A 17,928-nucleotide genomic window follows, 5' to 3' on the forward strand; every position below is an offset into this window, starting at 1 on the left:
TGTCACATCCCGTGTTACAGCCTGTTTTGGCTTGATGTGTCACATCCTGTGTTACAGCCTGTTTTGGCTTGATGTGTCACATCCCGTGTTACAGCCTGTTTTGGCTTCATGTGTCACATCCCGTGTTACAGCCTGTTTTGGCTTGATGTGTCACATCCCGTGTTACAGCCTGTTTTGGCTTGATGTGTCACATCCCGTGTTACAGCCTGTTTTGGCTTGATGTGTCACATCCCGTGTTACAGCCTGTTTTGGCTTGATGTGTCACATCCCGTGTTACAGCCTGTTTTGGCTTGATGTGTCACATCCTGTGTTACAGCCTGTTTTGGCTTCATGTGTTACATCCCGTGTTAATCAGTCTATCATTCTTTCCTCTTCCAGGGACGGTCTGGTGGCAGCTGTCATGTTGTGTAAACAGAACGTCATGCGCAGCAGTCCTGACAAGATACTACAGTTCCTCTGCAAGAGAAAGGTAGGAGGAGGTGGAAGGAGGGGTGTGGGGGAGATGAATGAGGAGGTGGAAGGAGGGGTGTGGGGGAGATGAATGAGGAGGTGGAAGGAGGGGTGTGGGGGAGATGAATGAGGAGGTGGAAGGAGGGGTGTGGGGGAGATGAATGAGGAGGTGGAAGGAGGGGTGTGGGGGAGATGAATGAGGAGGTGGAAGGACGAGCGACTGATGTAGAAGTTCAGAATTTTCATGGAGGACTGATTTTAGTCCTCATAAGGAAATGAGGACTTGGAGGCGTGGCTTTCATGTGGCTCTCTCGTGTGTGTTTGAACGTAGGAAGAGTTTGGACATCTGCCAAAACACTACAGTTACAGGCACTCAGCCTTCTAGATAACTTTAAACCGTCTAGTCAGGAAGTAGCCTGTAACTTTAAACCGTCTAGTCAGGAAGTAGCCTGTAACTTTAAACCGTCTAGTCAGGAAGTAGCCTGTAACTTTAAACCGTCTAGTCAGGAAGTAGCCTGTAACTTTAAACCGTCTAGTCAGGAAGTAGCCTGTAACTTTAAACCGTCTAGTCAGGAAGTAGCCTGTAACTTTAAACCGTCTAGTCAGGAAGTAGCCTGTAACTTTAAACCAGCTAACCAGGAAGTAGCCTGTAACTTTAAACTGTCTAACCAGGTCTAGTCAGGAAGTAGCCTGTAACTTTAAACTGTCTAACCAGGTCTAGTCAGGAAGTAGCCTGTAACTTTAAACTGTCTAACCAGGTCTAGTCAGGAAGTAGCCTGTAACTTTAAACCATCAAACCAGGAAGTAGCCTGTAACTTTAAACCATCTAACCAGGTCTAGTCAGGAAGTAGCCTGTAACTTTAAACCAGCTAACCAGGAAGTAGCCTGTAACTTTAAACCATCTAACCAGGTCTAACCAGGAAGTAGCCTGTAACTTTAAACCAGACAACCAGGAAGTAGCCTGTAACTTTAAACCATCTAACCAGGTCTAGTCAGGAAGTAGCCTGTAACTTTAAACCGTCTAACCAGGAAGTAGCCTGTAACTTTAAACCGTCTAACCAGGAAGTAGCCTGTAACTTTAAACCGTCTAACCAGGAAGTAGCCTGTAACTTTAAACCGTCTAACCAGGAAGTAGCCTGTAACTTTAAACCGTCTAACCAGGAAGTAGCCTGTAACTTTAACCTCACTAGGGTACGTGGGACGCTACCTCGTCAACAGCCAGTGAAACTGCAGGGCGCCAAATTCAAAACAACAGAAATCCCATAATTCAAATTCCTCAAACATACATGTATTTCACACCATTTTTAAGATACACTTGTTGTAAATCAAGCCACAGTGTCCGATTTCAAATAGGCTTTACGACGAAAGCAAACCAAATGATTATGTTAGGTGAGTGCCAATTCACAGAATAACACAGCCATTTTTCCAGCCAAAGAGAGGAGTCACAAAAAGCAGAAATATAGATCAAATTAATCATTAACCTTTGATGATCTTCATCAGATGACACTCATAGGACTTCATGTTACACAATACATGTATGTTTTGTTCAGTAAAGTTCATATTTATATCCAAAAATCTCAGTTTACATTGGCGCGTTATGTTCAGTAGTTCCAAAACATCTGGTGATTTTGCAGAGAGCCACAACAATGTACAGAAATACTCATCATAAATGTTGATGAAAATACAAGTGTTATACATAGAATTTTAGATTCACTTCTCCTTAATGCAACCGCTGTGTCAGATTTCAAAAAAACTTTACGAAAAAAGCGAACCATACAATAATCTGAGTACGGCGCTCAGACGACAAATCAACCCAAAGAGATATCCACCATGTTGGAGTCAACAGAAGTCAGAAATAGCATTATAAATATTCACTTACCTTTGATCTTCATCAGAATGCACTCCCAGGAATCCTAGTTCCACAATAAATGTTTGTTTTGTTCGATAATGTCCATCATTTATGTCCAAATTCCTCCTTGTTGTTCGCGCGTTCAGTACACAATCTAAACTCACGACGCGCGTGCAAGTCCAGCGGAAAGTACGGACGAAAAGTCCAAAAAGTTCCGTTACAGTCCGTAGAAACAAGTCAAACAATGTATAGAATCAATCTTTAGGATGTTTTTAACATAAATCTTCAATAATGTTCCAACCGGAGAATTCCTTTGTCTTCAGAAATGCGATGGAACGCAGCTAACTCTCACATGAGCGTGCATGGTCAGCTCGTGGCACTCTGGGAGAGACCTTACTCAATCTCCTCTCATTCACCCCTCCTTCACAGTAGAAGCATCAAACAAGATTCTAAAGACTGTTGACATCTAGTGGAAGCCTTAGGAAGTGCAACATGACCCCATTTCCACTGTATCTTGGATAAGCAAAGAGTTGAAAACCTACAAACCTCAGATTTCCCACTTCCTGGTTGGATTTTTTCTCGGGTTTTTGCCTGCCATATGAGGTCTGTTATACTCACAGACATCATTCAAACAGTTTTAGAAACTTCAGAGTGTTTTCCATCCAAATGGAAAAGAGGGGGGGCCTTTGATGCATGGGATATCACTTAGTCCTCTTCTCTGTGTGTTCAGGTGGAGTGTCCTGACTCAGTCCTCTTCTCTCTGTGTGTTCAGGTGGAGTGTCCTGACTCAGGGATGAGAAGGGGGGGGGGGGGTGAGAGGGAGGGGGAGAGGGGGCCTTTGATGCATGGGATATCACTTAGTCCTCTTCTGTGTGTTCAGGTGGAGTGTCCTGACTCAGTCCTATTCTCTCTGTGTGTTCAGGTGGAGTGTCCCGACTCGGTCCTCTTCTCTCTGTGTGTTCAGGTGGAGTGACCCGACTCGGTCCTCTTCTCTCTGTGTGTTCAGGTGGAGTGACCCGACTCGGTCCTCTTCTCTCTGTGTGTTCAGGTGGAGTGACCCGACTCGGTCCTCTTCTCTCTGTGTGTTCAGGTGGAGTGACCCGACTCGGTCCTCTTCTCTCTGTGTGTTCAGGTGGAGTGACCCGACTCGGTTCTCTTCTCTCTGTGTGTTCAGGTGGAGTGTCCCGACTCGGTCCTCTTCTCTCTGTGTGTTCAGGTGGAGTGTCCCGACTGTCCTCTTCTCTCTGTGTGTTCAGGTGGAGTGTCCCGACTCAGTCCTCTTCTCTCTGTGTGTTCAGGTGGAGTGTCCCGACTACCCTGAGGATCTGCAGCATTGGATCAGCTTCATCTCAGCCAGCAGCCAGGCCCTGAGAGCCCAGAGTGGACTAGAGGACAAGACTGGAGCACAGGAAGACAAAGACAAGTGATTGAGTGGTATGCTGTGGTCGACGATATGGGAGCATGAAGGCTCTCTCTGACAGATCTGGGCTGTATTCATTAGTGTCAACTGTAGGAAAACGTTTCCCATTTGAAAATCTGAGTTACTATTAGACAAATGTAGGTAGGTTTGTTCTGTTTGGTTCCTAGTGAATACACCCCAGCTTCATACTGCTGGACGCTCCATCTCTTCCACTCTGACCTCCTGCTGACTACGGCTGCGTTTACACAGGCAGCCCAATTCTGATTATTTTTTTTTTGCCACTAATTGGTCTTTTGATCAGCTGATCTGATTCGTCAAAAAGATCAGATTTGGGCTGCCTGTGTAAACACAGCCTATGAGACTTCACTGGTGCCTTCTCTCTTCTAGGCCCAGTCCCAAATGGATTCTACACATTTACATTTAAGTCATTTAGCAGACGCTCTTATCCAGAGCGACTTACAAATTGGTGCATTCACCTTATGATATCCAGTGGAACAACCACTACACCATATGCACTTGTGGAGATCTGAGAGAATTTGATTGGTATAAGCAATACGGTGAAACTTCTACCGAGCCTATCAAAAGGGCAAGTTGGATCCATTTCCATATTGATTGCATCTGACCAATCATCTCACATCTGTACTAGGACATAGGGTCCATTGTGGGACTGGGCCTAGAGTCAAATAGGACAGACCTGTCCATCGACCCTCTGCTGTCTCCTGGATACTCCTTGTGGCGGGTGGCATGCACAACGGTCTGTTACTACTGACCATTCAATATAGGAATTGTTTATGTATAGGAAAGAGGTTCATCTATATTTTCTATGTTGTAAAATAAAAATCAATTGATTTGAGTTTTTGTTTGTTTGTTATAGGCCTACTTAATAAAGATCTCCTGATAAAATGGTAACTAAGGTTGATTGTGAAATATAGGGAATAGAAACCTGGTTAAAATGTATTATAGTTTAAGATCTAATCGGGAGAATTTAAAGATTCTCTTAATGCAGACAGTGGGGTCTTTTCTCAACTCCTCGTGTCCTCTCACCTCCTTCTGTGGGAGAGAGAAGGCCAGACTCTCCTCGACCACTCATCGGTTTCTGGGTCACGGAGGAGAGGAGGCGGCGGATGGGACTTTTCCCCAAATGAGAAAAGGTCAGAGTTTTTGTTGTGGTTGAAAATCAGCCAAGCATGTGACATTATTTGGTTTGTGGAGTTCCTCCCAACCTAGTTCAGCTGGGATGTGTACTACCTTGTCAGAGCTTTTGTATCCAGGCCATTGCAGTCATTGTTTTCTCATGTAGACAGTGTCTGCAGACGGGAGCTGAGCTGTAGGATGTCTGGGGAAGATCACTGATTGTATAGCAGAAGATAATTACAAAGGAATAAAGTGTAGTAACTGTGGAGGAGAACATGACGGGACATCCTTGGAATGCCAAAATCAGGGCAGTGGTATAACGGGAGCCAGTGCTTGACTTGGGCAGGAGTTCATCGGAGCTGAGTACCGGCACCTCAAATGTCCGATTGCTTGAGCTCCTGTTCCTCTTATAGAATAGATGTAGCACCTGTTCCTCTTATAGAATAGATGTAGATCATGTTCCTCTTATAGAATAGATGTAGCACCTGTTCCTCTTATAGAATAGATGTAGCACCTGTTCCTCTTATAGAATAGATGTAGCTCCTGCACCTAAATATCAACTCTACCGGCACTGAAAATGATTACTGGAACTCTTTCAGTCCAAGTCGAGCACGTAGAGGAGCTTAAACAGCAACACGCACCGAGGCCTGCGTGTCACCAGCAGGATCCAGGCCGAGGCCTGCGTGTCACCAGCAGGATCCAGGCCGAGGCCTGCGTGTCACCAGCAGGATCCAGACAGGCTTCAAGTGAAAAACGTGGCCTTTGCTGCTTTTATAGCAATGATCAAGTTGGAGGAAAAAAGTCAGCTGAGTTGTTTCTGGGATTAAAAGACGACATGCATTACTGACTTGTACAGGCCCCAGAGCCTGAACAGTGGATTTGAAGTTTAGAATGACTAAAGGAGTGGGACTATATATATTTTAGTAAATTGTTTTGTGTAGATTAATGTTAATTTTCTCGTACCTGTAGTAGAATTTACTTTTCTTTAGTGTTTATTTTTTTCACCCCCGACCAGTTGGTGGCGATAATATACATTTTGCGTGTAGTTCGCCAGCAAACCCGAAGAAGACATTGTTTGGGGCAGGGTGACCGGTTCGAAAGTAAGCGCACCGTATATTACCGTTCTCCTAGCAGCAGGATAATATGCCGACAATACGATAGCGGATTTTTAAAATTCCTCTTCTAAATAAAAGTCCCTGTGGAAAAGAAGCTACATTTTGAGAATATCGATTTTTTTTTTTCAGTCCAGTGCAGTACAACGTTTTATCACAACATTGCAACCACATCTGAAAAAGACAGTGGGAAATTTGAAGTATTTTATTATTGTATTATTTAACCCAGAATTATTTTATTTTTTTTAAGTTTACAGAAATACTCATATGTTGAAAGCTATTGGGTAGGCTATATTTAAAGAAATACACTGTTATTAGAATTACTCAATAGAGTCTGCAAAACTTAAATGGGTTTCTTGTGCTGACAGAGTACTGGTGAGTCCACCCACTCCTTTCACTGCAACGCAGGACGGGGTATAAGGGATACTTATTGGCTTGTAGAGAGAGAACCTTTCTACCTCAGCTAAAGTGGTCTGGGAAATACTCAGTAGGATCTCTATTAACCAAATATGTATAGTTTTGAAGGGGGGCTGTGCTGCACTATGGTGGGAACCAGAAGCATACAGGAAGTCTGGTAAGACTGAAAGATGCAATGTAATTCATATGATTTTTCACCTACATATCACTAGAAAACAATTTGCCAAGTGACGACTGAAGGTGAATCCTCATGAAACTAAAACAGAACAGGACCGTGATTTGTATTTATTGTTATGAAAATACATTTATGAAATGTAGTTCTGTACACTTAGTTTCTTTTGTTAGTCATTCTAACTATTGATCACTATGTACTTGAACTGTAAATTAACGTGTAAAAACAAAAAGCTGTGAAGTAACTGTAGGTTCAATATATCAGATCACCGGTGAAGTGGAGCAGAGCATGCTGGGCGATCTCCAGCTCAGAGATCAGTGAGAGAAAGCTCCAGCCATCCTTGTGTTTTCACCAGTTAGCTTTCATTGTGTTAGCCAAGGCCATTGGGCATCCTTGTGTTTTCACCAGTTAGCGTTCATTGTGTTAGCCAAGGCCAGTGGGCGTCCTTGTGTTTTCACCAGTTAGCTTTCATTGTGTTAGCCAAGGCCATTGGGCGTCCTTGTGTTTTCACCAGTTAGCGTTCATTGTGTTAGCCAAGGCCAGTGGGCGTCCTTGTGTTTTCCCACCAGTTAGCCTTCATTGTGTTAGCCAAGGCCAGTGGGCGTCCTTGTGTTTTCCCACCAGTTAGCTTTCATTGTGTTAGCCAAGGCCAGTGGGCGTCCTTGTGTTTTCCCACCAGTTAGCTTTCATTGTGTTAGCCAAGGCCATTGGGCGTCCTTGTGTTTTCACCAGTTAGCGTTCATTGTGTTAGCCAAGGCCAGTGGGCGTCCTTGTGTTTTCCCACCAGTTAGCTTTCATTGTGTTAGCCAAGGCCAGTGGGCGTCCTTGTGTTTTCACCAGTTAGCTTTCATTGTGTTAGCCAAGGCCAGTGGGCGTCCTTGTGTTTTCCCACCAGTTAGCGTTCATTGTGTTAGCCAAGGCCAGTGGGCGTCCTTGTGTTTTCACCAGTTAGCGTTCATTGTGTTAGCCAAGGCCAGTGGGCGTCCTTGTGTTTTCCCACCAGTTAGCCAAGGCCAGTGGGCGTCCTTGTGTTTTCACCAGTTAGCCAAGGCCAGTGGGCGTCCTTGTGTTTTCACCAGTTAGCCAAGGCCAGTGGGCGTCCTTGTGTTTTCCCACCAGTTAGCGTTCATTGTGTTAGCCAAGGCCATTGGGCGTCCTTGTGTTTTCACCAGTTAGCTTTCATTGTGTTAGCCAAGGCCAGTGGGCGTCCTTGTGTTTTCACCAGTTAGCGTTCATTGTGTTAGCCAAGGCCAGTGGGCGTCCTTGTGTTTTCCCACCAGTTAGCCAAGGCCAGTGGGCGTCCTTGTGTTTTCACCAGTTAGCCAAGGCCAGTGGGCGTCCTTGTGTTTTCACCAGTTAGCCAAGGCCAGTGGGCGTCCTTGTGTTTTCACCAGTTAGCGTTCATTGTGTTAGCCAAGGCCAGTGGGCGTCCTTGTGTTTTCACCAGTTAGCCAAGGCCAGTGGGCGTCCTTGTGTTTTCACCAGTTAGCGTTCATTGTGTTAGCCAAGGCCAGTGGGCGTCCTTGTGTTTTCCCACCAGTTAGCGTTCATTGTGTTAGCCAAGGCCAGTGGGCGTCCTTGTGTTTTCCCACCAGTTAGCGTTCATTGTGTTAGCCAAGGCCAGTGGGCGTCCTTGTGTTTTCACCAGTTAGCATTCATTGTGTTAGCCAAGGCCAGTGGGCGTCCTTGTGTTTTCCCACCAGTTAGCGTTCATTGTGTTAGCCAAGGCCAGTGGGCGTCCTTGTGTTTTCACCAGTTAGCCAAGGCCAGTGGGCGTCCTTGTGTTTTCCCACCAGTTAGCTTTCATTGTGTTAGCCAAGGCCAGTGGGCGTCCTTGTGTTTTCACCAGTTAGCGTTCATTGTGTTAGCCAAGGCCAGTGGGCGTCCTTGTGTTTTCACCAGTTAGCTTTCATTGTGTTAGCCAAGGCCAGTGGGCGTCCTTGTGTTTTCACCAGTTAGCGTTCATTGTGTTAGCCAAGGCCAGTGGGCGTCCTTGTGTTTTCACCAGTTAGCGTTCATTGTGTTAGCCAAGGCCAGTGGGCGTCCTTGTGTTTTCCCACCAGTTAGCTTTCATTGTGTTAGCCAAGGCCATTGGGCGTCCTTGTGTTTTCCCACCAGTTAGCGTTCATTGTGTTAGCCAAGGCCAGTGGGCGTCCTTGTGTTTTCACCAGTTAGCGTTCATTGTGTTAGCCAAGGCCAGTGGGCGTCCTTGTGTTTTCACCAGTTAGCGTTCATTGTGTTAGCCAAGGCCAGTGGGCGTCCTTGTGTTTTCCCACCAGTTAGCGTTCATTGTGTTAGCCAAGGCCAGTGGGCGTCCTTGTGTTTTCACCAGTTAGCTTTCATTGTGTTAGCCAAGGCCAGTGGGCGTCCTTGTGTTTTCACCAGTTAGCTTTCATTGTGTTAGCCAAGGCCATTGGGCGTCCTTGTGTTTTCACCAGTTAGCGTTCATTGTGTTAGCCAAGGCCAGTGGGCGTCCTTGTGTTTTCACCAGTTAGCGTTCATTGTGTTAGCCAAGGCCAGTGGGCGTCCTTGTGTTTTCCCACCAGTTAGCGTTCATTGTGTTAGCCAAGGCCAGTGGGCGTCCTTGTGTTTTCACCAGTTAGCGTTCATTGTGTTAGCCAAGGCCAGTGGGCGTCCTTGTGTTTTCCCACCAGTTAGCTTTCATTGTGTTAGCCAAGGCCAGTGGGCGTCCTTGTGTTTTCACCAGTTAGCCAAGGCCAGTGGGCGTCCTTGTGTTTTCACCAGTTAGCGTTCATTGTGTTAGCCAAGGCCAGTGGGCGTCCTTGTGTTTTCACCAGTTAGCGTTCATTGTGTTAGCCAAGGCCAGTGGGCGTCCTTGTGTTTTCACCAGTTAGCGTTCATTGTGTTAGCCAAGGCCAGTGGGCGTCCTTGTGTTTTCCCACCAGTTAGCGTTCATTGTGTTAGCCAAGGCCAGTGGGCGTCCTTGTGTTTTCACCAGTTAGCTTTCATTGTGTTAGCCAAGGCCAGTGGGCGTCCTTGTGTTTTCACCAGTTAGCTTTCATTGTGTTAGCCAAGGCCAGTGGGCGTCCTTGTGTTTTCACCAGTTAGCGTTCATTGTGTTAGCCAAGGCCAGTGGGCGTCCTTGTGTTTTCACCAGTTAGCCAAGGCCAGTGGGCGTCCTTGTGTTTTCACCAGTTAGCGTTCATTGTGTTAGCCAAGGCCAGTGGGCGTCCTTGTGTTTTCACCAGTTAGCGTTCATTGTGTTAGCCAAGGCCATTGGGCGTCCTTGTGTTTTCCCACCAGTTAGCGTTCATTGTGTTAGCCAAGGCCAGTGGGCGTCCTTGTGTTTTCCCACCAGTTAGCGTTCATTGTGTTAGCCAAGGCCAGTGGGCGTCCTTGTGTTTTCACCAGTTAGCGTTCATTGTGTTAGCCAAGGCCAGTGGGCGTCCTTGTGTTTTCACCAGTTAGCCAAGGCCAGTGGGCGTCCTTGTGTTTTCACCAGTTAGCCAAGGCCAGTGGGCGTCCTTGTGTTTTCACCAGTTAGCCAAGGCCAGTGGGCGTCCTTGTGTTTTCCCACCAGTTAGCGTTCATTGTGTTAGCCAAGGCCAGTGGGCGTCCTTGTGTTTTCCCACCAGTTAGCGTTCATTGTGTTAGCCAAGGCCAGTGGGCGTCCTTGTGTTTTCACCAGTTAGCGTTCATTGTGTTAGCCAAGGCCAGTGGGCGTCCTTGTGTTTTCACCAGTTAGCGTTCATTGTGTTAGCCAAGGCCAGTGGGCGTCCTTGTGTTTTCCCACCAGTTAGCTTTCATTGTGTTAGCCAAGGCCAGTGGGCGTCCTTGTGTTTTCACCAGTTAGCTTTCATTGTGTTAGCCAAGGCCAGTGGGCGTCCTTGTGTTTTCCCACCAGTTAGCTTTCATTGTGTTAGCCAAGGCCATTGGGCGTCCTTGTGTTTTCCCACCAGTTAGCGTTCATTGTGTTAGCCAAGGCCAGTGGGCGTCCTTGTGTTTTCACCAGTTAGCGTTCATTGTGTTAGCCAAGGCCAGTGGGCGTCCTTGTGTTTTCACCAGTTAGCGTTCATTGTGTTAGCCAAGGCCAGTGGGCGTCCTTGTGTTTTCCCACCAGTTAGCTTTCATTGTGTTAGCCAAGGCCAGTGGGCGTCCTTGTGTTTTCACCAGTTAGCTTTCATTGTGTTAGCCAAGGCCAGTGGGCGTCCTTGTGTTTTCCCACCAGTTAGCGTTCATTGTGTTAGCCAAGGCCAGTGGGCGTCCTTGTGTTTTCCCACCAGTTAGCGTTCATTGTGTTAGCCAAGGCCAGTGGGCGTCCTTGTGTTTTCACCAGTTAGCGTTCATTGTGTTAGCCAAGGCCATTGGGCGTCCTTGTGTTTTCCCACCAGTTAGCTTTCATTGTGTTAGCCAAGGCCAGTGGGCGTCCTTGTGTTTTCACCAGTTAGCGTTCATTGTGTTAGCCAAGGCCAGTGGGCGTCCTTGTGTTTTCACCAGTTAGCGTTCATTGTGTTAGCCAAGGCCAGTGGGCGTCCTTGTGTTTTCCCACCAGTTAGCTTTCATTGTGTTAGCCAAGGCCAGTGGGCGTCCTTGTGTTTTCACCAGTTAGCTTTCATTGTGTTAGCCAAGGCCAGTGGGCGTCCTTGTGTTTTCCCACCAGTTAGCTTTCATTGTGTTAGCCAAGGCCATTGGGCGTCCTTGTGTTTTCCCACCAGTTAGCGTTCATTGTGTTAGCCAAGGCCAGTGGGCGTCCTTGTGTTTTCACCAGTTAGCGTTCATTGTGTTAGCCAAGGCCAGTGGGCGTCCTTGTGTTTTCACCAGTTAGCGTTCATTGTGTTAGCCAAGGCCAGTGGGCGTCCTTGTGTTTTCCCACCAGTTAGCTTTCATTGTGTTAGCCAAGGCCAGTGGGCGTCCTTGTGTTTTCACCAGTTAGCTTTCATTGTGTTAGCCAAGGCCAGTGGGCGTCCTTGTGTTTTCCCACCAGTTAGCGTTCATTGTGTTAGCCAAGGCCAGTGGGCGTCCTTGTGTTTTCACCAGTTAGCGTTCATTGTGTTAGCCAAGGCCATTGGGCGTCCTTGTGTTTTCCCACCAGTTAGCTTTCATTGTGTTAGCCAAGGCCATTGGGCGTCCTTGTGTTTTCCCACCAGTTAGCGTTCATTGTGTTAGCCAAGGCCAGTGGGCGTCCTTGTGTTTTCACCAGTTAGCGTTCATTGTGTTAGCCAAGGCCATTGGGCGTCCTTGTGTTTTCACCAGTTAGCGTTCATTGTGTTAGCCAAGGCCAGTGGGCGTCCTTGTGTTTTCACCAGTTAGCGTTCATTGTGTTAGCCAAGGCCAGTGGGCGTCCTTGTGTTTTCACCAGTTAGCGTTCATTGTGTTAGCCAAGGCCAGTGGGCGTCCTTGTGTTTTCACCAGTTAGCTTTCATTGTGTTAGCCAAGGCCAGTGGGCGTCCTTGTGTTTTCACCAGTTAGCGTTCATTGTGTTAGCCAAGGCCATTGGGCGTCCTTGTGTTTTCCCACCAGTTAGCGTTCATTGTGTTAGCCAAGGCCATTGGGCGTCCTTGTGTTTTCCCACCAGTTAGCTTTCATTGTGTTAGCCAAGGCCAGTGGGCGTCCTTGTGTTTTCACCAGTTAGCCAAGGCCAGTGGGCGTCCTTGTGTTTTCACCAGTTAGCTTTCATTGTGTTAGCCAAGGCCAGTGGGCGTCCTTGTGTTTTCACCAGTTAGCGTTCATTGTGTTAGCCAAGGCCAGTGGGCGTCCTTGTGTTTTCCCACCAGTTAGCGTTCATTGTGTTAGCCAAGGCCAGTGGGCGTCCTTGTGTTTTCACCAGTTAGCGTTCATTGTGTTAGCCAAGGCCAGTGGGCGTCCTTGTGTTTTCACCAGTTAGCGTTCATTGTGTTAGCCAAGGCCAGTGGGCGTCCTTGTGTTTTCCCACCAGTTAGCTTTCATTGTGTTAGCCAAGGCCAGTGGGCGTCCTTGTGTTTTCACCAGTTAGCGTTCATTGTGTTAGCCAAGGCCAGTGGGCGTCCTTGTGTTTTCCCACCAGTTAGCGTTCATTGTGTTAGCCAAGGCCAGTGGGCGTCCTTGTGTTTTCACCAGTTAGCGTTCATTGTGTTAGCCAAGGCCAGTGGGCGTCCTTGTGTTTTCCCACCAGTTAGCTTTCATTGTGTTAGCCAAGGCCAGTGGGCGTCCTTGTGTTTTCACCAGTTAGCTTTCATTGTGTTAGCCAAGGCAAGTGGGCGTCCTTGTGTTTTCCCACCAGTTAGCGTTCATTGTGTTAGCCAAGGCCAGTGGGCGTCCTTGTGTTTTCCCACCAGTTAGCGTTCATTGTGTTAGCCAAGGCCAGTGGGCGTCCTTGTGTTTTCACCAGTTAGCGTTCATTGTGTTAGCCAAGGCCATTGGGCGTCCTTGTGTTTTCCCACCAGTTAGCTTTCATTGTGTTAGCCAAGGCCAGTGGGCGTCCTTGTGTTTTCACCAGTTAGCGTTCATTGTGTTAGCCAAGGCCAGTGGGCGTCCTTGTGTTTTCACCAGTTAGCGTTCATTGTGTTAGCCAAGGCCAGTGGGCGTCCTTGTGTTTTCCCACCAGTTAGCTTTCATTGTGTTAGCCAAGGCCAGTGGGCGTCCTTGTGTTTTCACCAGTTAGCTTTCATTGTGTTAGCCAAGGCCAGTGGGCGTCCTTGTGTTTTCCCACCAGTTAGCTTTCATTGTGTTAGCCAAGGCCATTGGGCGTCCTTGTGTTTTCCCACCAGTTAGCGTTCATTGTGTTAGCCAAGGCCAGTGGGCGTCCTTGTGTTTTCACCAGTTAGCGTTCATTGTGTTAGCCAAGGCCAGTGGGCGTCCTTGTGTTTTCACCAGTTAGCGTTCATTGTGTTAGCCAAGGCCAGTGGGCGTCCTTGTGTTTTCCCACCAGTTAGCTTTCATTGTGTTAGCCAAGGCCAGTGGGCGTCCTTGTGTTTTCACCAGTTAGCTTTCATTGTGTTAGCCAAGGCCAGTGGGCGTCCTTGTGTTTTCCCACCAGTTAGCGTTCATTGTGTTAGCCAAGGCCAGTGGGCGTCCTTGTGTTTTCCCACCAGTTAGCGTTCATTGTGTTAGCCAAGGCCAGTGGGCGTCCTTGTGTTTTCACCAGTTAGCGTTCATTGTGTTAGCCAAGGCCATTGGGCGTCCTTGTGTTTTCCCACCAGTTAGCTTTCATTGTGTTAGCCAAGGCCATTGGGCGTCCTTGTGTTTTCCCACCAGTTAGCGTTCATTGTGTTAGCCAAGGCCAGTGGGCGTCCTTGTGTTTTCACCAGTTAGCGTTCATTGTGTTAGCCAAGGCCAGTGGGCGTCCTTGTGTTTTCACCAGTTAGCGTTCATTGTGTTAGCCAAGGCCAGTGGGCGTCCTTGTGTTTTCACCAGTTAGCTTTCATTGTGTTAGCCAAGGCCAGTGGGCGTCCTTGTGTTTTCACCAGTTAGCGTTCATTGTGTTAGCCAAGGCCATTGGGCGTCCTTGTGTTTTCCCACCAGTTAGCGTTCATTGTGTTAGCCAAGGCCATTGGGCGTCCTTGTGTTTTCACCAGTTAGCCAAGGCCAGTGGGCGTCCTTGTGTTTTCACCAGTTAGCTTTCATTGTGTTAGCCAAGGCCAGTGGGCGTCCTTGTGTTTTCACCAGTTAGCGTTCATTGTGTTAGCCAAGGCCAGTGGGCGTCCTTGTGTTTTCCCACCAGTTAGCGTTCATTGTGTTAGCCAAGGCCAGTGGGCGTCCTTGTGTTTTCACCAGTTAGCGTTCATTGTGTTAGCCAAGGCCAGTGGGCGTCCTTGTGTTTTCACCAGTTAGCGTTCATTGTGTTAGCCAAGGCCAGTGGGCGTCCTTGTGTTTTCCCACCAGTTAGCTTTCATTGTGTTAGCCAAGGCCAGTGGGCGTCCTTGTGTTTTCACCAGTTAGCGTTCATTGTGTTAGCCAAGGCCAGTGGGCGTCCTTGTGTTTTCCCACCAGTTAGCGTTCATTGTGTTAGCCAAGGCCAGTGGGCGTCCTTGTGTTTTCACCAGTTAGCGTTCATTGTGTTAGCCAAGGCCAGTGGGCGTCCTTGTGTTTTCACCAGTTAGCGTTCATTGTGTTAGCCAAGGCCAGTGGGCGTCCTTGTGTTTTCCCACCAGTTAGCTTTCATTGTGTTAGCCAAGGCCAGTGGGCGTCCTTGTGTTTTCACCAGTTAGCTTTCATTGTGTTAGCCAAGGCCAGTGGGCGTCCTTGTGTTTTCCCACCAGTTAGCGTTCATTGTGTTAGCCAAGGCCAGTGGGCGTCCTTGTGTTTTCCCACCAGTTAGCTTTCATTGTGTTAGCCAAGGCCAGTGGGCGTCCTTGTGTTTTCACCAGTTAGCTTTCATTGTGTTAGCCAAGGCCAGTGGGCGTCCTTGTGTTTTCCCACCAGTTAGCGTTCATTGTGTTAGCCAAGGCCAGTGGGCGTCCTTGTGTTTTCCCACCAGTTAGCGTTCATTGTGTTAGCCAAGGCCAGTGGGCGTCCTTGTGTTTTCACCAGTTAGCGTTCATTGTGTTAGCCAAGGCCATTGGGCGTCCTTGTGTTTTCCCACCAGTTAGCTTTCATTGTGTTAGCCAAGGCCATTGGGCGTCCTTGTGTTTTCCCACCAGTTAGCGTTCATTGTGTTAGCCAAGGCCAGTGGGCGTCCTTGTGTTTTCACCAGTTAGCGTTCATTGTGTTAGCCAAGGCCATTGGGCGTCCTTGTGTTTTCACCAGTTAGCGTTCATTGTGTTAGCCAAGGCCAGTGGGCGTCCTTGTGTTTTCACCAGTTAGCGTTCATTGTGTTAGCCAAGGCCATTGGGCGTCCTTGTGTTTTCACCAGTTAGCGTTCATTGTGTTAGCCAAGGCCAGTGGGCGTCCTTGTGTTTTCACCAGTTAGCGTTCATTGTGTTAGCCAAGGCCAGTGGGCGTCCTTGTGTTTTCACCAGTTAGCGTTCATTGTGTTAGCCAAGGCCAGTGGGCGTCCTTGTGTTTTCACCAGTTAGCTTTCATTGTGTTAGCCAAGGCCAGTGGGCGTCCTTGTGTTTTCACCAGTTAGCGTTCATTGTGTTAGCCAAGGCCATTGGGCGTCCTTGTGTTTTCCCACCAGTTAGCGTTCATTGTGTTAGCCAAGGCCATTGGGCGTCCTTGTGTTTTCCCACCAGTTAGCTTTCATTGTGTTAGCCAAGGCCAGTGGGCGTCCTTGTGTTTTCCCACCAGTTAGCTTTCATTGTGTTAGCCAAGGCCAGTGGGCGTCCTTGTGTTTTCACCAGTTAGCCAAGGCCAGTGGGCGTCCTTGTGTTTTCACCAGTTAGCTTTCATTGTGTTAGCCAAGGCCAGTGGGCGTCCTTGTGTTTTCACCAGTTAGCGTTCATTGTGTTAGCCAAGGCCAGTGGGCGTCCTTGTGTTTTCCCACCAGTTAGCGTTCATTGTGTTAGCCAAGGCCAGTGGGCGTCCTTGTGTTTTCACCAGTTAGCGTTCATTGTGTTAGCCAAGGCCAGTGGGCGTCCTTGTGTTTTCACCAGTTAGCGTTCATTGTGTTAGCCAAGGCCAGTGGGCGTCCTTGTGTTTTCCCACCAGTTAGCTTTCATTGTGTTAGCCAAGGCCAGTGGGCGTCCTTGTGTTTTCACCAGTTAGCTTTCATTGTGTTAGCCAAGGCCAGTGGGCGTCCTTGTGTTTTCCCACCAGTTAGCGTTCATTGTGTTAGCCAAGGCCAGTGGGCGTCCTTGTGTTTTCCCACCAGTTAGCGTTCATTGTGTTAGCCAAGGCCAGTGGGCGTCCTTGTGTTTTCACCAGTTAGCGTTCATTGTGTTAGCCAAGGCCATTGGGCGTCCTTGTGTTTTCCCACCAGTTAGCTTTCATTGTGTTAGCCAAGGCCATTGGGCGTCCTTGTGTTTTCCCACCAGTTAGCGTTCATTGTGTTAGCCAAGGCCAGTGGGCGTCCTTGTGTTTTCACCAGTTAGCGTTCATTGTGTTAGCCAAGGCCATTGGGCGTCCTTGTGTTTTCACCAGTTAGCGTTCATTGTGTTAGCCAAGGCCAGTGGGCGTCCTTGTGTTTTCACCAGTTAGCGTTCATTGTGTTAGCCAAGGCCATTGGGCGTCCTTGTGTTTTCACCAGTTAGCGTTCATTGTGTTAGCCAAGGCCAGTGGGCGTCCTTGTGTTTTCACCAGTTAGCGTTCATTGTGTTAGCCAAGGCCAGTGGGCGTCCTTGTGTTTTCACCAGTTAGCGTTCATTGTGTTAGCCAAGGCCAGTGGGCGTCCTTGTGTTTTCACCAGTTAGCTTTCATTGTGTTAGCCAAGGCCAGTGGGCGTCCTTGTGTTTTCACCAGTTAGCGTTCATTGTGTTAGCCAAGGCCATTGGGCGTCCTTGTGTTTTCCCACCAGTTAGCGTTCATTGTGTTAGCCAAGGCCATTGGGCGTCCTTGTGTTTTCCCACCAGTTAGCTTTCATTGTGTTAGCCAAGGCCAGTGGGCGTCCTTGTGTTTTCACCAGTTAGCCAAGGCCAGTGGGCGTCCTTGTGTTTTCACCAGTTAGCTTTCATTGTGTTAGCCAAGGCCAGTGGGCGTCCTTGTGTTTTCACCAGTTAGCGTTCATTGTGTTAGCCAAGGCCAGTGGGCGTCCTTGTGTTTTCCCACCAGTTAGCGTTCATTGTGTTAGCCAAGGCCAGTGGGCGTCCTTGTGTTTTCACCAGTTAGCGTTCATTGTGTTAGCCAAGGCCAGTGGGCGTCCTTGTGTTTTCACCAGTTAGCGTTCATTGTGTTAGCCAAGGCCAGTGGGCGTCCTTGTGTTTTCCCACCAGTTAGCTTTCATTGTGTTAGCCAAGGCCAGTGGGCGTCCTTGTGTTTTCACCAGTTAGCTTTCATTGTGTTAGCCAAGGCCAGTGGGCGTCCTTGTGTTTTCCCACCAGTTAGCGTTCATTGTGTTAGCCAAGGCCAGTGGGCGTCCTTGTGTTTTCCCACCAGTTAGCGTTCATTGTGTTAGCCAAGGCCAGTGGGCGTCCTTGTGTTTTCACCAGTTAGCGTTCATTGTGTTAGCCAAGGCCATTGGGCGTCCTTGTGTTTTCCCACCAGTTAGCTTTCATTGTGTTAGCCAAGGCCATTGGGCGTCCTTGTGTTTTCCCACCAGTTAGCGTTCATTGTGTTAGCCAAGGCCAGTGGGCGTCCTTGTGTTTTCACCAGTTAGCGTTCATTGTGTTAGCCAAGGCCAGTGGGCGTCCTTGTGTTTTCACCAGTTAGCGTTCATTGTGTTAGCCAAGGCCAGTGGGCGTCCTTGTGTTTTCACCAGTTAGCTTTCATTGTGTTAGCCAAGGCCAGTGGGCGTCCTTGTGTTTTCACCAGTTAGCGTTCATTGTGTTAGCCAAGGCCAGTGGGCGTCCTTGTGTTTTCACCAGTTAGCGTTCATTGTGTTAGCCAAGGCCAGTGGGCG

The 17,928-nt window shown here is 48.2% G+C and overlaps 1 protein-coding gene across 2 annotated transcripts in view; it reads left to right on the plus strand.

Moving 5' to 3' along the window:
• them6 (thioesterase superfamily member 6) overlaps positions 1–4,572 on the plus strand; it is a 17,519-nt gene extending 12,947 nt beyond the window's left edge. The window contains exons 4-5 of one of the 2 annotated variants that reach the window (XM_038988142.1): positions 379–469; positions 3,222–3,580. In XM_038988142.1, the coding sequence (XP_038844070.1) occupies positions 379–469; positions 3,222–3,272 (142 nt within the window). In that variant the 3' untranslated portion in view covers positions 3,273–3,580. The other variant, XM_038988141.1, reaches the window with a different exon arrangement.
• The last annotated feature ends 13,356 nt before the right edge of the window (positions 4,573–17,928 follow it).

Source organism: Salvelinus namaycush, unplaced genomic scaffold (assembly GCF_016432855.1).
Source record: "Salvelinus namaycush isolate Seneca unplaced genomic scaffold, SaNama_1.0 Scaffold965, whole genome shotgun sequence".
NCBI classification, from domain to species: domain Eukaryota; kingdom Metazoa; phylum Chordata; class Actinopteri; order Salmoniformes; family Salmonidae; genus Salvelinus; species Salvelinus namaycush.